Source organism: Mauremys reevesii, linkage group 1 (genome assembly GCF_016161935.1).
Source record: "Mauremys reevesii isolate NIE-2019 linkage group 1, ASM1616193v1, whole genome shotgun sequence".
Classification (NCBI taxonomy): Eukaryota; Metazoa; Chordata; order Testudines; family Geoemydidae; genus Mauremys; species Mauremys reevesii.
In genome coordinates this window covers 162,607,767-162,628,015 of record NC_052623.1, presented here as the reverse complement: position 1 = coordinate 162,628,015, position 20,249 = coordinate 162,607,767, and the positions used below count along the sequence as shown (strand labels likewise).

The window sequence follows — 20,249 nt, the reverse complement described above, 5'->3', positions numbered from 1 at the left end:
ATTTCGTTGTTATTGGGGCAGGAGCAATAAAATGTTGTCATCCCAATTAAGTAAATGAGGAACTACAAAACTGTCTTATGATAGAGGGTTTCATTGTCAACTAAATAGCACTTGCTAGACAAGGGACATGGGTTCCAAAACCCAGTCGAGAGAGAGGTTGCGGACAGATATCTGTACTTGGTGGTGCAGGCTTCTTGTGTGAGCCAGAAGCACCAGTTCCATCTATGCCTCTCTCCACTGTGGAATGTCAGAGTTAATTTTTTGATTCCCTTAAGAGTCTAGATACAGGTTACTGAGCTGAACTCACTGGCACTGGGGCTCCCCTACTATGAGCTGAAATCACTGAAGAGCTGGAATCACTGAGCTGAGAGCACTGAGTACTGTGCTAATGAGTGGGGGAGCCTGAAGCAATACCGTGGAGCAGAGCAGCTGGCTGAGTGGAGTGGAGCAGTTTGTGCAGCCACTGGGTGAGTGGAGCCAAGCAGCTCGTGAGGATGGCTGGAGTGGATCACAGGACAGCTGATGGACCAGAGCAGCTGGCAGAGCGGAGCAGCCCACAGAGCAAGCGGAGCTGAGCTGTTTGTGGGGACGAGTAGTGGAAGCAGAACCCCACAAAGAGGCAGGGCAGTTGGCCCCGAACCACATAAGGTGCCCTTTTCTACCCAGGCTGGGGAGAGGGACCTCTGCAGAGAGACTCTTGAACTCTGGGGCTGCACTGACCCGGGACAGAGACTTTTGGATTGAGGGACTTTTGGGACTGTGGGTGATTTGGGGGTTGCTGGACTCAAGGGCCCCAAGAGAAGGACACGGCCCAATTTTCTGGGGTGGGTCTTTGCTCACGGTTTGACCTATGAACTCTAGCTGAGGTATTTTCCCAATTTACTACAGAACCAGACTATCTGATACTTCCCAATTTAATGCTTGTTGTTTATCATGTAATTAAACCTTTTCTGCTACACCGAGACTCTGTGTTTGTGAGAGGGGAAGTATTGCCTCCTCGAGGCGCCCAGGGGTGTGTGTAAGATTTTCCCAGGTCACTGGGTGGGGGCTCGAGCTGGTTTTGCATTATGTTGTGGGGAAGGGACCCCTATGTATTGAACCCGGCCCTTGCTGCTATTGTTTTGGCCCGGCAGAAGGGTTACATATAAAATCATGAATGTTGTGGAGAAAGTGAATAGGGAAGTGTTATTTACCCCTTCACATAACACAAAAACCATTGGGGGTCACTCAGTGAAATTAATAGGCAGCAGGTTTAACACAAATATAAGGAAGTACTTCTTCACACAAAACACGGTCAACCTGTGGAACTCATTGCCGGGGATGTTGCAAAGGCCAAAAGCATAACTGGGTTTAAAAAAGAATTAGAACAGTTCATGGAAGATAGGTGCATCAGTGCCTATTAGCCAAGACAATCAATGATGCAACCTTATGCTCTCTATGTCCCTAAACCTTTGACTGCCAGAAGCTGGGACTGGATGGCAGGGGGTGAATCACTCAATATTTGTCCTATTCTGTTCATTTCCTCAGAAGCATCTGGCACCTGCCACTGTCAGAAACCAAGATACTGGGCTAGATGGATCATTGGTCTGATCCAGTATAGCCATTCTTACGTTGCCCTGCCTTTCTGTGACAGGAGAGGGGCCCACTGCCATTTAAAATGGGGAAAGGGCCATGGTACATGGGTGGGGCCCATGAGAGGTCCCATGTTATGATGCATCTAAACCAGAGATTACCTTTATATGGTCCTAGGTTGCCCTGTGCTCCCCAGACTTGCTCATCACACTTTACCTTATAACACAACACTCAGCACCTGCATTGTACAGGATCAAGCCTACAGTAAAAACATCATGGTGAGAGTGAAAAGGGCTAATGACAATGTTATGCAGTCTGATTGGGCAATAATTTCAAAAATAGATTATTAAACACCACATGCCATTTTAATCTGCAGAATGCTTCTTTCCCATGCTGCTCCTGAATGGGCCCCTCATATCCACTTCTGCCTTTGCTACAGTTCATTCATTCATGTAAAAGGCCTTTGACTCATGTTCTCATGGAAGTCATGGAAACTGAATATTCTTATCTTCTGTGATTTCCCATGTTTAACTACTTATCAGTACTCTTTTAAATTTGCAGGAGCTTCAGAGTTACAATTGCTTCTTACTTGGGCAGTACGTAGGTTTGGGTGATGGAAGATGAGCTCAGGATGTTTGTCAAAGGTTTGTGGCCATTTCTGTCATTCTGGAAGTGGCAGTAAATCTGGTTGCTTTCTGAGAACAATTACAAGTGGGTTTACTCAAGAGTCGGAATGAAGGTTTCACTGGAGGGTGTTAAGGTGGGTTTGGTATCAGAGAAAGAGAAAGGGAGATGACATTGGGTCACTATTTAGGAATGGTTGTGAGAGACTTGCTGGTTGGATTGGGGGTTTGCTGGACCTATGACTTTAGCTTTTTTTCCCCAGTGACTTGTCCATGAAATTTTTTAATATTCACCTAAGACTTACTGTAGGTAGAGCTTTGTTCATTAACTGATATTTCTACACTGACACACATTTTAAGACTTGTGAACAATTGTACACATCATGAATTCTCACTTTAAGCAGAAGTTCCAGAATAGATGGGAAAAGAATCACCTCTTCTGGTTTCTAGTCACCACTCTGACCGCTGTACAATCACTAGGACCCAGGTACCTAAGTAGTCAGTTGGCATATCCATCAGTAACCTGCAGTGTTATTTCTTAAGTATCTAATTCTCTTTAAACATAACTATGCTGGTTATTTTCACTTGTATTCTTGGTAGGGTATTACAGATGCTTATCATATGCTGGATGTTTTGCCTAAATTATCTTCTAGGCTGTTATTTCCTTCTTTCGTCTGTGTACACCAAGCATTGGATTTAATATTAGTTCAAGGATCTTATCTTCCTAAGATCACTGTCTCTCTTAACATCTGAAAAAATGCAGCGATAACCCCTCTTGACTCTCTTTTTCTTCATCATTGCTTTCCCCAGCCATTCTGCATAAGTTAACTTTACCAGTGCTTTCGTATTTTTTGTTGCCTTTCTATCTTCTTCATGATTTTTCTATAGACTTATGACCAAAAACTGGGCACAGTAGTTCAGTGCAAATGACCACTATACAGATTTTAAAGTTTTGTCTTATACACCAGTCTCCAGACCATTCCTTTTTCTTTCCAGACTCAAACTTTTATTATTATAATGTGCCCTAGTCACATAACCACTTTTTAAACGATTATGCTATTCTTGCTACTGGTTTATCATGTGGTATTGTTCAGATGCAGTTTTGAAATCCAAGTACATTATGTTCACTACTTCACCCTTGCATGCACTCTGTATTATCACCTGAAAAGATTCCACCAGATTTACCAGAGAAGCAGGGGCGGCTCCAGGCACCAGCAAGCCAAATGTGCGCCTGGGGTGGTAAGCTGCAGGGGGCACTCTGCTGGTCGCTACCAGGGTGGCAGGCAGGTTGTCTTCGGCGGCATGCCTGCGGAGGGTCCGCTGGTTCCGCGGCTTTGGCAGACCTCCCACAGGCTGCCGCCGAATCTGTGGGACCGGGGACCTCCCACAGGCAAGCCACCGAAGGCAGCCTGCCTGCCATGCTTGGGGCGGCAAAATACCTAGAGCCGTCCCTGCAGAAAAGATATAGACCCTGATTCTGGGCTGCATTCTTGCCCCTTTACATCACTCCTCCAGCCTAGCAGGAGAGGAAAGCAGTTGGATGGCTCCAGGCAGGAAGTCTCCAGGTGCAGGGGATTTCCTGAGCAGTGTAGGGGTAGGCTCAGAGTTGGAGGAGGGTGCGTCAGGGAGGGATGGCATTCTAAACTCCACTTCTTTTGGCTTGGTGGAGTGGATTACAGGTGGATAGGGAAAGCCAGACCCAGAAACATGGAAGTGCACACATAACTTAAAGTCATATCACCTGCTAAACTGCACATCCTGGGCTGTGCTTCCAGGGATGCTAGACTAAGAATCTGGCCCATAATCTTTAGGGAACCATACTCACCGGTATAATTTCAATTTTTAAATAATCTCATTTCCCCTTAAAAACCAAACAAATAAAAAACCATGATTTATGAGAAGTTTATACAACCAAGTGTGATGTTTGCTTCTATTTTGTGGCACAGCATCCTCCTAACTCCCACTTCCTAATCTAGCAATAGTAATATCATATGCTATTTTTGCATATCACAGACCATGCACAGGTAGGATTGCTACCTCTGTGTTACACAAATGGGGATGACCAGGATGAACCTGAACCCATAAAAATGAACAGCTGGTCGTGTGTACTGAGCACCCTTACAGACTTCCTGGGACAGCCACCTCAAAAAAAGAAACAATTCAGGGAAAACCCGTACAGTGGCAACCCTATGCGCAGGAAAAATACAATACAGACTAATCAAATGCAAAATATTAAAGACATACAGTGGAATATCATTTGTACAATTAGTTATCAGTTTCAAAAAGTTAAAAATATAATATTATACAAATACTCTCTCATAATTAATTTCATCAGCAATATGTTTGCACCGATAACCATATATATTCAAAATGCATCAGTTCGACTATGTCCACAGATAATCTCCGTAGACAGAGTACAACAAACACCAGGATGAGAAGCAACACAAAATAAACAAACAAATTCAATATCCCTTTTAAATATCTTTTAAAGCTTACTTATCAATAAGGTGAATCTTATTCATCTATAATTTTCTGCTTCCTTCCTAGTCCTTTCTTGGGCCGTGATATATGAGAGTATTTAAACATAGGCTTAAATTTTAAGCATAACCTTAACTTGTATGGACTTCAATGGAATGTGAACATGTGCTTAAAGACAAACCTGTGTTTAAATTCTTTCCTGATTAGGAATGATTTTCTGAACCAGGAGTTATGTTTATTTTCTTCCAGTTCTTCAAGTTCTCACTGTTCTCCAATGACCCTTTCAGCTTTGCTCCATAATCCTTTATCTTTTTTGCATTTTCTATTCCTATACAGGGTATTTTCCTTCTCTCCCCCTCCGCCCCCAACAATTTGAAAGACTTTATTTGTGAGTGTGTAATGTCTTACAAAGTTGTATACAAAATGTTTGTGAAACAGATGGACTCTCATCTTTCATCTACATGTTTGTAACACTAAATTAACCACAGTAGCATAACACACAGCAACCAAATATTATATGTGAGAAAGCATAAATGAAAGTGATGTCATGACCTTACCGGTAACGCTTTCTGCCAACTGTCCAAACACAGTTGAAATTCAAGCCAACATGCACCTTTTACGTTACAGAGCAAATGAAGTTCAGCCCAGAGGCAGAGCTATGATATTTAATCCAAAGTTCATATATTTAACAGTTTAAAATGTCACTGTGTCTCTGTATTTTCCCTTTAAGAATACGAATTAGCACACCTGTAGTGATACAGACAGATGGGTCAGCTTTACTTATGAGCTGCATGTTGATATGGCTGAATGCTGACCTAGCAGAAATATATCTGCTTACGTTGTACTGCAGATATGTTCCACTAGCCCGTCCCTTGCAGCATTTCAGAGGTTACTGCAAACTCAGTTTGGTGGCTCAGCAAGCTACTATACAGCTTGTTTTGTCTATCCTAGCACACTACTAAGACTGCAGTTTGGCTCCTAACCCTGCTGTTCAGGTGAAATGTCACACAACCCTACGTACAACAGAAGAGAATTTCTGTAGCTCAGCACTCCAGATAAAAGGTCACTGTTCAGAGAAATTACCCCCCTGGGAAAAATGGGCATTGGGGGAAAAAAAAACAGAAGTAGGTAAAGGTAATAATAGTGGCCTAATACCATTCAGCATCCATTGTGGAAGTCACAAGCTGGAATGGCTAAGGCTGCATCAGGAAATCTGTGGATATCCCAATAAAAAAAAGGGAAGAGCAACAATCAAAATATAAACAAAATGGTCATAATACAAGAAATCAAAAAGAGTGACATGGCAAGAGACAAAGCCCACTGTAGAAAAATAAACAGACTGTGGAGGAAGAATTTCCATCAAGATGTTTTGATTTATGATTCACTGTTTACAGTACAAACAAAATAATGAAGGAATAAAAACAAGTTATGAGAAATGGATCACTTGCAAATGAAGACTATCTCTTACCAGACTTGTTCTTGCATTCAATATCGTAGCCTGTGATCGGGCTATTTCCATCAAATCCCATGGTCCACCTGAGGGCAATGCTGCGTGCTCTCACCTCTCGGATTTCTATTTCAGGAGGATCTGGTGGCTCTGAGTTAACAGACAGACTCTGCTTTAGTCAAAAGAACGCTGGCACTAAGCATAAGCTATAATAATGAGCATGGATCTAGGGTGGTCTGTTAACAGGATGATCTCATGCCATTTTCTCTGCTCCCTCATTAATATCTATACTCATTTAACCACCCATTGGAGAACACTCTGTGGAGCAAGGAAAAGTCACTTTTCAAAATCAGAGTGACTGAATTTGTCTTGGATTACTAACTAATGGTAGACCTGCACAGATGCAACATATTGTAATATTGCTTAAATTCTACTCCCATTTGCAGTATTCATGCCAGGGGAGGTTCTGGCTATAATTGTCGCACTGCATTGGTACTTCTACATTTTGAATGTATGTGATGGCATATACATAAAGACAGTACTTTTAGGACTAAACTATCCAGGGTTGGGGGGGAATAAGAATCCCAACCCTTTGAATATAAATACATAAAAGAAGGGTTCAAAACCAAAGGCCTGATTCTCATTTACACTAAGCCCACTTTATGCTGTTACACAATGTGGCATATATATTTATATATAGCTTATGCCCACTTTAAGATCCCTTTTCATTGCCAGAGCAGTATAAAGGACCCTTAGGGCAAATGAGAATCTGGCTCCTAGTTTCCTCCTGAATTTCTTGACAGGGCTGGTTCAGACATGCTGTGGAAACTGTAGTCACAGGGAACCAAGGATTGGAAGAAAGATTTGTTGCAAGTATTAGAAATGTTAGGCTCCAAGGCATAAAAGCACATGAGCTAGTGTCATGTGGCAAACCAGCAGTGGCCAGTGGCTGAGTTCTGCCTCTGCTCTGCATCTAAAATACCATCACCTTAAACCACTCCACAACCTGCTGCTGTCTGCCCGACTGAACTCCCCACAGGAGGGAGAACCCAGCCCCAAGCGATACAGGCTACTGGAGCCTGAGTTGCACAAATATATTAAAATTTATTTTGACTGATTAAACTTGAAATATTTTGTTTCTAACTATATAGTGGGTTTAACATTTCTCCTGAAAAAACATCACATCAAATCGCTTTTGCTTTATTTCACCTGAGTTTAAACCATTTTCTTGATTTAAAAAATAAATAAACCTCAAGTATACCATCCCTACAGTATATGTGCTGGATGGATTTTTATGTCTGACAAGTAGATTGTCAACTAGTGAATATAAGAAATACTCCCTTTACTCATCTGTACATTTCTACAAAGACTCTGGAATTTAAGCTTCACTGTGATTGATTCTATGGTGCTAGAAAACATGAGTTTAAGATTCTGATGCAACTTCTAATTTCTCTGACAATTAGGAATATGTTTAATTAGGGACTAGCACCTCCCCCCCAAAACAGATTTCTGAGCATGGCATACACTTACTGTACTACAATAGTTGTGTTTTTTTCCTTATGTTGTCCTCTTCCTACCTTGCACAGTGAGCTGAATTATTCCACGGTCCTCCCCATAAGAATTGATAGCATGGCAGGAAAAGAAGCCAGAATCTTCACGCACAGTTGGCAAAATCTAGAGGAGGATTGAAAAGAAGCCATTGATTCAACAATATGTACAGAAAGCAAATAAATGTAAGCATCTTTCAAATACAGGTTGGGGAAATGATACAAACTGTTTCTCTTTGCAGTAGTGCACAGATATTGTATGTGTGTGTGTACGTGGAATATGCAAACACCCATGTAACTATGCAGAATAAATATTAATGGCATGAGTGTAAGGTCCAAAAAGCTGGTATCTATCAAGACTAGAGGCAAGAGCTAAATCTGTTAGAAAGCTGGGCATCTCCCCTTTCCAGTGGTAGAACCCTTTTTTAGCTCTGTTGGGTTACATGAGGTCAGATCTTTAATTTTTCACTGATCCAGGGCTCAATACTACCTATTCTGCACCTAAGATCGCTTTAATATTTTACTTTGGAAGCATGAAAGAAACTTTTCTTTGATAGGTTGTTTTTTTAAAAAGGAGAATGGCAGATGTTTGAAGCAACTTAGTATGTGGAAGTAATCCTAGTGGAGATGGATTTGTGGGCAGAGTGTAGGTGAGGTGGTCAAAATGCATAATAAATGCAAGTTAATGTACGGTGTCACAAATTATTGCAGGAAACTCTGGATATAAGCACCATAATAATAATAATAATTATATATATACGTATATATTTTATAGGTGGACCTGGTAGAGCCAGCTATTATTAAGCTTGCCTAACATTTCCCATTATAAGACCCTGTTGCTTATAACTTTGCCAGACTTTAATAATTTGGGCTGAAATTTTTTTTATACCAGGTGTTTGCCTCCGGCTACTGTGGTTTTTTTAAATTTCAGTCACAATGGTCAAACCCCATGTTTTGGAACAGGGACCTGAAATTTGGCAGGGGGGTGACTGTGTCAAGGATGTGCCTTTTTTTCCATCCCCTTGAAAATCCACCCAAATGTAGCCATGTTATAAGACTTTGAAAAATCCCAGTTTGTAAATGCACAGTAGAGAGCTCTGACTTCAGCAGCTAAAATCTCCACAGACTGCCTCCTAACTGAGCATGTTCAAACCTCTGCCAGCTCGAAGTGCTGACTAGATTGCTCATGCATCGTCCCCTCAAAGATCCTACATGTGACAGGACTGCACATGAGCTGTCTACACAAATTTACTGAGCATGCTGCATCCTCTCTCTTCTCCTAGAGCTGACCAGATGCTGCATGAACCATACCCACAGAGTGGCTGAGCCCAGGGCTACATCATACCTTCCAGCCCAGGGCTACATCATAGAAGCTGGAGTTTCCCTGTAATGACTGCTCCCAGCTGCTCCAGGCCAGGATGGGGCCAAGCAAAGGAACTGAGAGCAGGGCCGGTGCAAGGATGTTTTGCGCCCTAGGCGAAACTTCCACCTTGCGCCCTCCCCTGTCCCCGAGCCCTGCGGCAGCTCCCTGCCCCCTCCCACCCTGAGGCGTGCCCCCCCCCCGTGGCAGCTCCCCACCTCCGCCCTGAGGCGCCCCCCCATGGCAGCTCCACCCCTGGTCCCGGGGAGCCGTGCGGCAGCTCCCCTCCCCAGCTCACCCCTACTCCGCCTCCTCCCCGAGCACGCCATCGCTGCTTCACTTCTCCCGCCTCCCAGGCTTAGGCGCCGCAAGCCTGGGAGGCGGGAGAAGTGAAGCAGCGACGGCGTGCTCAGGGAGGAGGCGGAGCAGGGGTGAGCTGGGGAGGGGAGTTCCCCTGCATGCCCCCCCCCACCTTACTTGCTGCAGGTGGCCCTACCCGCGCTCCCCTGCCCCAGCTCCCTCCGCCTAAATGCTGGCGGCGACCGGGGCGGCTGAAGATCCGGCTGCCGCAGTCGCTGCTGAAGAAAATGCCACCCCCCCAAATCCTAATGCCCTAGGTGACCATCTAGGTCGCCTAAATGGTTGCACCAGCCCTGACTGAGAGAAAGGAATGTGCCTCTCCTGTGCGCTCAATAACTCTCCTGCTGGTGATCTAGGCAGTGTGGAGAAGACAACTGTCTGATTCTAACATACAGAGGGCAGGGAACTGTGGGAAGTGAAAGGATGGTCTCATGGTTAAAGCAGCTGAATGCTGCACTGGAGAACTGGATTCTATCCCTGCCACTGTCCCAGACTGCTTATGTGATACTTGGCAAATCACTTAAACCAGATCTTTCACAGAAGGTCACTAATTGTGTTTTCTCATTTCCTGGGTGTCTGATTTGAGACCCTTGGATCTGATTTGCAGAAGTTCTGAACACTCATAGCTGCAACTGAAATCAATGGGAGCTGTGCTTTTAACATCTAAAATTCTATATAATGCTACATACTCTGAAAAATCAAGTTGTAGGTGTCTTAAAATGGACACCCAAAATTAGTGGAAACGTTCGATAATAATCTCTCTGTGCCTCAGTTCCCCATCTGTAAAATGGGGATAATAGCTCCACTTCACCTCACCAGGCTGTCTGTAAAGATAAATTAATTAATGTTTGAGAAGCCCTCAGATAGTATAATTATGAGTGCCATAGAGAATCCTATGAGGAAATGAATATTTTTATATTCAGAACAGGGTTTGTATAGTGTGCAGTAAATACAGCCTGGGGCCCACACAGAACAATTAAAATAAAATATATATCTATATATTCAACAGCTGTTCATTAAGTGAGCACTGTCCATCCCATGTGCTGAATAAGGCAGGGTTTCCTGTGGAAAAAACATTATGTGATCATGTAATTAAATACTATGAGGGGGACAAATTAAGGTTGCACGGACAACCTTAATTCTGACAATTCTTAACTTCTAAGAGCTTGACTTTGCAACCTTAATAATATTATTGTAACTTTTTTGTGCATTTATATCTATAGCTCTCTCTCTCTCTCTCCAGTATACCTCACTACCATATTATTTCATGAACAATTTGCTAACCAAGAAAGGTATTAATGCCCCATTCTTGCACACAGAAGTGCTGTCATGTGCACCCAGATGGAATCACACTAAAATCATCAAGATGGTTGTGGGTGCAGGGACTCGTGCTAATGTATCTATTTGCATAATAGATTTATTTGTATATAATAAATATTATTCATTGCATATGTACATGCACACACATACTTAGGACCTTATCCTCTCTCACTGAAGTAAATGACAAAACTCACATTGACTTCAACAAAAGTAGAACAGGAGCTTTACTGGATATTCTCCAAAACATCTTTCAGCTAGTGAAGAAAGCGCTATATTTTACTGTGAGAGTATACCTTAGCATCATCACAGAGCTAGAGTTATTTCCTTGAGTTTGATATAAAACATCTCTTATTGTTTTGTTTTTATATAGTATAACTGAAAAGCAGTACTGGAAATCAACAAGAATTTTGCCAAATTATGGAGAAAGTTTTGCATTGGATTCTTTGGAAGGTTTTTTGAAAATCTGTGGGATTTTTTAAAATATATTACTAAATATACATGGAAAAACATGTTTTTACTAAATATACATGTATGTTAGTAACTTATGTTTATCAATGAGTTTTAAATAAAACTCACTGTTTAATTCACCGGATCTTGTCTTTTCTTAATCCTTCCCATCTGCTGAATATATTTTCTTCTCAAAAATATTTTTCTTCCCAAAGACCTCCCACTTCCTTTTATCCCTCCCTTTGCAGTTGTTGTCAGTCCCTCCTCCACTACATCTTTCCATCCATCCCCAGACAGAAGACAGTAGCAGCTCAACAAAGGAGATGCAGAAAAGTGAACTGCTGCCCAGAGAGAAGTGGGGGGAAAACAGCCTTGTTGGTGCCCTTTCCATGTAGAGGAGGGAGATAAGGGGAGACACCAGTGCTTCCAGGGATCTAGAGCCTGGAGGGATTCCTGGTGACAAATCGCACTGGAAATGATACTTAAAAGTAAAAGAAGATCAAAGAAAGGTGCTCCAATTGTTACATTAGGCATGGCATCCAGCTAAATCTTTAAATACATGGTACATCTCTACCTCGATATAACGCGACCCGATAGAATGCGGGTTCGCATACAAGGCGGTAAAGCTCTGACACACTGCTCTGAGCAGCGTGTTAAGGGTGCCGGGCCAGGCTGGGGCCGAGGGGTTCGATAAGGGGTAGAGGGTTGGGGCTCCCCTCTCAGGGTCTGGGGGGCAGGAGCTGTGGGAGGGCACTTTTGGGGGCCCCACAGTCCCAGAGTTTCCCGGGGGATTAGTGGGGGGATGGGAGCAGCCTGCTCTGCTTCCCTCGCCCTGGCGCCATCCGTGTCACTCAGGGGAGTGGGTTTGGGGGAAGGGATCCCCCCAGCACTCACCAGCAGTGGCGGAAGCGGAGCAGCCCCAGCCCGCTCCACTCCGCCAGCTCCCAGCTGCAGCACTCTGCTTCCCGCCACAGGTGAGTACAGGGGCGTCCTTTCTCCAACCTTCCCGCACTCACCGGTGGCGGGAAGCGGAGCAGCCCAGCCCCAGCCAGCTCCACTCCAACAGCTCCCAGCCGTGGCGCTCCACTTCCCGCCGCAGGTGAGTGCAGGACCTTTCCCCAGCCGCCCCCCAGCGACACGGCTGGGGCTGGGGCAAGGAAAGCAGAGCGGGCTGGGGCTGCGTAGCTCCGCTTCCCACCACAGGTGAGTGTGGGGGGGCATCCTTTCCCCAACCTCCCCGTACTCACCAACTGTGGGAAGCAGAGCGGCGCTGGTGGAGTGGAGCAGGCTGGGGCCGGGCTGCTCCGCTTCCCACCGCTGCCAGTGAGTGCCTGTCAGGGGGTGGGGAGTGGGGTGGATAGGGATCAGAGCAGTCAGGGGATAGGAGGGTTGAGTAGGGGGTGGGGTCCTGGGGGTAATTAGGGCTGGTGGTCTCTGGAGGGGGCAGTCAAGGAACAAGGAACGGGGGGGGCAAAGCAAGTTTGATATAACACGGTCTCACCTATAACGTGGTGAGATTTTTTGTCTCCTGAGGACTGTGTTATATCAGGGTAGAGGTGTATTTGGACCAAAAAAAGCAGCAGCATCAGATGTAGCCTGCGTTGATGTCCTTAGTCCTGATGTCAATTTCAACACTAAGAAGGGCTGTACTACAAAACCATGTTAGGATTCATCACTTGGTCTCAGCTACTTGGATAGTGTGTTATACATGTACTGGTAATACAGACTCCAGGCCAAACTGTGGCTATGCCAGGCTGGAGGTGGGGAGAGGGCACAAGAAGCCCTTTGTCCCTTGCTTAGCACACTTGTGCAGGAGGCAGCATTATTTGGCTGCAGGCTGCCGTAATGGAAGAAGGGACAAGCTAGCACCACGAGAAACGATACTGTATCAGAATGCATTTCTTGGCAGAGTGAGGGAAGGATCATGGCACCAGCCCACTAGGATCGCTTCACTTGTTTAGCAAGGGCTACCTCTACTCTTGCTCCCACTACTGCCCATGCATCATTAATGCCAGTAAGGTGGTACACCTCCCTCCCCATACCCTTTCCAACGGAGCCTCTTCTGGCTCAACTGAGCCCTGTCTATATTTGACAGATAAAGCAAGAGTCATAGCTATGACCCCACCAGAGAGCTGTATTTCACATAAGTAACAGCAAAGCTGTGAAATATGACTTCTTGCCAGCTGGCTGGATGATTTTTGCTACAATATCCAGGATCTGCTGAATATTAACAAACACAGCGCAAGTCCTTCTCATGTCCCTGAGGCACTTTTTCCTTTAACCTCACTTGGCTTAGGATATTGTAATGGACATTTTATCTGATTATTACTTTGACTGCCTGGGTGCCACTCAGAAGCGCAGATGGGAAGAGGGAGAGAAGGCACTTGAAAAACACGGGGCCTGATTCTCTTGGTACACTGGTTTTGTACCAATATGACTCCACTGACTTCAGTGGGGTTACTCCTGACTCAAACCAGTATAAGAAAGAGGAGCATCAGACCCAATGTCATTATTTTTAGATTGGGGGTGGTGGTGGTGGCAGCTGTGCCTGGTGTCCTAAGCCATAAAAAACAGAAGCAAGCAATCCTCTAGAATGTATAAACAGGTCATTGGTCACTTTGCTTTAGTACCTGCAGGGTAGAGATGACTTCATCACCCACTTCCTTGGTGGAAACAAGATAGCGGGACATTTCAGGGTTAATGATTCGATCCTCTTTCTCCCAGCGGACTATGATGGGTTTCTCTCCATGTGCTGTGCAGCTCATCTCCTTCTTTTGACCCTGTGTTGCCAAAGTGGTGTTTGGATAGGAAGTGATCATAGCAGGAACTAAAATAATAAAAAAAAAAGGCAGATCATCAGTGATACAGCTATTGTAACTGAGGTCTGGCCTTGTAGTCTCAGGCTCAGCCACACTCTTGATATGTCACTAGCTAGCACAAATACTTGGACAATGGTTTTATTTTCATTTTTATATAATATAAGAAATAATATTTTAGCTGAAGATGGTCCCAAGCCAACATCTGAGATCCAAACAATTCTTCCTATACATTAGAGTTCTAGGAATCTAGATTTGAAGCTTGAGTCCATCCTTATCTTTAATAAATTAAAATATGCATAGATACAGAAAATTACCATGAGCCATAAGCAGTCAGGTATGTGGCTTGTAAAGATGTGATGGAAGAACTTTATACTCAGTGTCATGCTACTACGATGAGATTCAGCAGAAATGATTGAGGAAGACCAATGGGACATGTATTTACATTTCTATTTATTTATAAATATATTCTGCATTATTGTCAGCATTACAGTGGAGATCAGAGCCCCATTAAGCTAGGAGCTGTACAAAAACACAGGAGGAACTTATGATCTATGTACATAGAGTATATACCGTAATTATCATATGTACCGCACATGTTTATATATAAAGCTGATGCTAAATCTACCCCGATTTTCTCCTACTGTATTGAGTAGTCAGTTTGGACATGATTTTCAGCCTACTCATACTAAGTGTCTGCTATGTTGTCTCTACAGGGCTAAGAAGAATAAAAAAGCTGTAAAATCTTACTTTTGTCACAATTTATATAAAGAAAATGCAATTTTCAAGTTTCATTTCAAAATCTACATTATGGCATAGATGTAATTATCTGTAGTTCTCAGAAGTCTTTTACTGCATGTCCTCCCCTCAGAGTTCCTTAAAAAGACAGGCTCAGAACTGACAAATCCAAAACTGTACCTCCTCAACAAAATCAGACCCTGAAATCTCTGCCTTCTTTTGACACTGGGTGATGCAATAAAGTAAAACCACAGCTGAGTGACTCACCAACAAGCGGACCAGGTGCTGGGTTAGTTTGTGGATGCTTGCACTGCACTGTTTCTCTGCTCTGCTTGTTCTGGTCTCGTGAGCCAGAAGGTAACTGACATTTAGAAAAAAGAACAGGAGTACTTGTGGCAGCTTAGAGACTAACAAATTTATTTCAGCATAAGCTTTCGTGGGCTACAGCTCACTTCTTCTGATGCATAGAATGGATCACACAGACAGGAGATATTTATACATACAGAGAACATGAAAAGGTGGAAGTATGCATACCAACTGGAAGAGTCCAATCAACTGAGATGAGATATTGTCAGCAGGAGAAAGCTCATCTCAATTGATTAGACTCTGCCTGTTGGTATGCATACTTCCACCTTTTCATGTTCTCTGTATGTATAAATATCTCCTGTCTGTGTGTTCCAGTCTATGCATCTGAAGAAGTGAGCTGTAGCCCACGAAAGCTTATGCTGAAATAAATATGTTAATCTCTAAGGTGCCACAAGTACTCCTGTTCTTTTTGCGGATACAGACTAACACAGCTGCTACTCTGAAACCTGACATTTAGAAGACTCCTAAATTTTGACAGTAGCCTGATCACAAGAAAGAAGCAACAGAGCCACACAGAGGAACAGTGTGGCATCAGCTTTGTGTCCAATTGTATGTGTAAGTTTCTGAACAACATGGTCTAAAGCAGGCCAGGATGGACCGTGGAACAATCAGACATGTAGCCCATGGAGTGGACTCTGGGATGAACTCAGGGCCATTGCCTCTCCCCACCGCAGACATTGGCCAAAAAATGAGCACTGCCGCAAATGCTGTGATCTGCTGCTGAATATCACACTACACTACAGTCACTCTTAACCACCTATGGCTTTTCTACACAGCATTTTGGAGTAAGCCACCCAGCCTGTGTCAACAACCCTGTGCTAGCAGGGATTGTGCTAGAGCAGTGGCTCTCAAACTTTTGTACTGATGACCCCTTTCACATAGCAAGTCTCTGAGTGTGACCCCCCTTAAAAATTAAAAAGACTTGTTTATATATTTAACACTGTTATAAATGCTGGAGGCAAAGCAGGGTTTTGGGTGGAGGTTGACAGCTCACAACCCCCCATGTAATAAACTCACGACTCCCTGAGTCCCTTTTTTTTATTTGACCCTGAGGGGTGCCGACCCCCAGTTTGAGAACCCCTGTGCTAGAGCTCTAAAAATAGCTGTACAAACAATACTTTAAGTTGTAGCTCAGGCTGGAGCTCAGTCAAGGAGGGGTGTGGGCTTCAGAGCCCAGCTCCAGCCTGAGCTGCAATTTCAGAGTGCTCTCTATACAAATATTTTTAGAGTGCTAGCAAGAGTCCCTCTAATCCAAGTTGGTTGACTTCAGCTGGGAGGCTATCTCCAAAATGCTGTGTAGACATACACCTAGATTCTGCTCCCTGAGTTGCCACCTGAGGGAGTGGAGAAGTGCTTTATTCACTCACACATCTGGCTCCCCGTTTATATGGAGATCATGGCAGGTGAGAAGAAAGAACCATTCAGTGATTAGAATCCAGCCTGACCTGTGCTGCTGCAGCATCAGAATGAGACGTGGCTGAGGTCCTTCTTTCTGTCTGTCTGATAAGCCAGCCACAAGCCTCCTGCTTCTTCCCAGGAAAGGAGCAAAGCCTCCTTTTCTTCACCTTGGAGTCAGGCAGGCTAAGTGTTCCCTTCTTCTGGGTGCTACCATCATTAAGCTGTTGGCTGAGCAGAGTGAGAAAACAGTCCCCATCTGAGGAAATGGACTGAAGTAAGTCTGCTCAAGACAGCCACATCCATCTTTACGCTGACAGAAAGTAGGTTTGCCCACAGATTGTATTTTGGGTACAATCTTGAAGATCTGTCCTCTGACCTTGGGTTTCCCGGTAGGCTACCACAGGCACAAGGTATAAAAAATGGTGCCATGTTGTGCCTCACCCTGCTATCCAGTATGCTTCAGGTTGGCAGGTTGTGGGCGAGGACTGGCCTTATAACCGCATCTGCTCCAACCCCTCAGACAGAGACCAACACCTACAAAATCTTCACCAAGTATTCTCAAAACTACAATACCCGCACGAGGAAATAAGGAAACAGATCAACAGAGCCAGATGTGTACCCAGAAGCCTCCTACTGCAAGACAAACCCAAGAAAGAAACCAACAGGACTCCACTGGCCATCACATACAGTCCCCAGCTAAAACCCCTCCAATGCATCATCAGGGATCTACAACCCATCCTGGACAATGATCCCTCACTTTCACAGGCCTTGGGTGGCAGGCCAGTCCTTGGCCACAGACAATCTGCCAGACTGAAGCATATTCTCACCAGTAACTGCACACCGCACCATAGTAACTCTAACACAGGAACCAATCCATGCAATAAACCTCGATGCCAACTCTGCCCACATATCTACACCAGCGACACCATCACAGGACCTAACCAGATCAGCCACACCATCACCGGTTCATTCACCTGCACGTCCACCAATGTAATATACGCCATCATATGGCAGCAATGCCCCTCTGCTATGTACATCGGCCAAACTGGACAGTCACTACGGAAAAGGATAAATGGACACAAATCAGATATTAGGAATGGCAATATACCAAAAATTGTAGAACACTTCAATCTCCCTGGACACACAATAGCAGATCTAAAGGTAGCCATCCTGCAGCAAAAAAACTTCAGGACCAGACTTCAAAGGGAAACTGCTGAGCTTCAGTTCATCTGCAAATTTGACACCATCAGCTCAGGACTAAACAAAGACTGTGAATGGCTTGCCAACTACAAAAGCAGTTTCTCCTCCCTTGGTTTTCACACCTCAACTGTTAGAAGAGGGCCTCATCCTCCCTGACTGAACTAACCTCGTTATCTCTAGCCTGCTTCTTGCTTGCATATATATACCTGCCCCTGGAAATTTCCACTACATGCATCCGACGAAGTGGGTATTCACCCACGAAAGCTCATGCTCCAATACGTCTGTTAGTCTACAAGGTGCCACAGGACTCTTTGCCTCTTTTGAACCTTTTCATAGATACCTCACACAATAACCTTTGTACAATATTTGTTGCAAATACGGTATATGACAGTGGTTGCAACAATGATCTATACAGTCACAGTTTATGTCAATAACGTCACACCCTGATATCCAGTGTTTGGAATAACAGTGGATAAAAGGGTGTGGACATGACTGTCAATGGATAAGGACAGTCAGATATAAAGAGTGTTGGTGGATTGAGGCGATGAAAGATTAACCCTTTCAAATGCTCTGGACTGAGACTAAAAATGTTGCTTCACTGCCTCAGCCCTCTCCAAGCCTTGGAAAGTAATGAAAAAATAAAGACCTTCCGGGTGTGTATGTGGTGGGGGTGTGTGAGACGGAGCATAGGGGAAACACAGTATATTATTGTGATAATATGTTCATATGAAGAACATAAAGAAAGCGTATGACAGAAAGAAAATCTTAAATAAATGATTTCAGATCTCCACTATCAGCCATTCAGGCAGTTAAAAACACAACTAATACTTTTCCATGTCAACCCTTGCTGTAGGGTTGTTATGCAGTCATGGATGGGAGGAAAGGGGACCTGGGCAATTCGAATAGGAAGGACGTCTGTCACTCAGTTAAGATCTGGCCCACGCTGAAAAAGTTTGAAAGCTCTGTGTGCTGAACGAAACCACCTTCCTCTGAATCGAATCAGGCCTTTTACTTGGAGGTGCCTGGGGGCAGGAGTAGAGGGAGGACACTCCTTGCCAACCTCTCACATCCAGAGCTACTTCCACAGTACCCTTCTCTCCACTTCTATGCCTGGTGAGCCTGCCTCTTTCTGTCAGGCAAATAGTCAATTTGTTTCATTTACATTTTTGTGGGTCTCAATTTCAGAAAGAAAATAGTGCCACTCAACTTGGTTTGGGGCCTTTCCAGTCTTTTCTTCCAGACTAAGCCATTTCTAGTGGACAGAAGAAGAAACCTTTTTTAAACGAATTACTATAATTGCAGTTTTGAAATGCTAATGTTTGGTGGCATGACCTTTTCACATGTCAGAGCTATTGATGCTTGGATATGACAATATGTCAGGATGCAGCCCTTTCCATTAGAAGGGTTTCTGAACCATAACAAACTGATCTGATAATTAACAGGGTTGTGGAGCTGTGGCTTAGAATTAAAAATTGGATCTAATTACAGAAAGGATTCTTAGAAAGGTTTTCTCTGGGGTACGATGCACTTACCAGGCATCATTATGCAGTCTGATTACCTATGTCTTGTAAAACTGTTTGTATATTAAATCCTGATAAACTTTCTTACAGAGAAGTGTTCCACATTAAAAATTACTTGGAAGAGGAAACTGAGTTGAGAGGAATTCCTGCTTTCGTAAAAAGAAGTGGTGGTCCCCATTTCTCTAGGAGTCTCCCAAAATATAATACTGTACTGCTCAGCTGATTTATTTCACCAAAGCATGACTTTCCAACTATCAAGAAGGCCATACATACAGAGGGTCAGCTTTTGGGGCATGCACCCATTTGCATCTAAACTTACAAATCAGTAAATTAGGCATATACAGTTATCCGCATTTCCCGGGCACACAAAGGTGTGTTTTATATGTGTACCTGGGGGCACTGGCACATTTTGGCCTTGGTCCTGCAACTTTGGACAGACAGCTGCACCTATGCACTGCATATCGTAGGAAATGAAAGGGAGGCCCTTTGAAAATGTGGCTTGCCAGTTCTAGCGCCAAGTGCCTGAGCTTGCACCTTTGAATTTAGTCAGAGCGGGCATGGGGCTTAGAAGTTCACAAGCATTTTCTGTTTGTTGTAAACTATATTCAGAGGGTATTTCTACAGTAGTGTATGAACTCAGTATTCACAAATTTGGTTAATCATGGAAGCTAGCAATGGAAAAAACACAATTAAATAATCTAGTTGATTGATTCCCCAATCAGTATGGGATATAGTCCCCAAATAGAGGTTATAGCATGATGTAGAACTTAGTAAAAAGGGGGGAAAAGAGGACCTGGGGAATTATAGACCAATCAATCTAATGTTGATACCTGGAAACTGGAACAATTTATTAAAATCCAGTTTGTAAGCACCTAGGGAACAGTAGGGTGATAAGTAATAGACAGCATAGATCTGTCAAGAAAAAATCATGCCAAGCCATCCTAATTTCCTTCTTTGACAGGGTTACTGGCCTACTGGATAGGAAGGGAAGCAGTAGATGTGATATAGCTTAAGTTTAGTAGGGCTTTTGACACAATCCCACTTAACATTCTCATAA

At 43.9% G+C, this 20,249-nt stretch overlaps 1 protein-coding gene across 1 annotated transcript in view; it reads right to left on the bottom strand.

The window, feature by feature from the left end:
* The window catches only part of DSCAM (DS cell adhesion molecule), a 627,413-nt gene that overhangs the window by 126,387 nt on the left and 480,777 nt on the right, over nucleotides 1-20,249 (bottom strand). The window contains exons 12-14 of the mRNA XM_039513797.1: nucleotides 13,785-13,981; nucleotides 7,698-7,794; nucleotides 6,142-6,270 (exon numbers count right to left, since the gene is read on the bottom strand). Of these exons, the coding sequence (XP_039369731.1) occupies nucleotides 6,142-6,270; nucleotides 7,698-7,794; nucleotides 13,785-13,981 (423 nt within the window). The remainder of the gene's footprint in view (nucleotides 1-6,141; nucleotides 6,271-7,697; nucleotides 7,795-13,784; nucleotides 13,982-20,249) is intronic.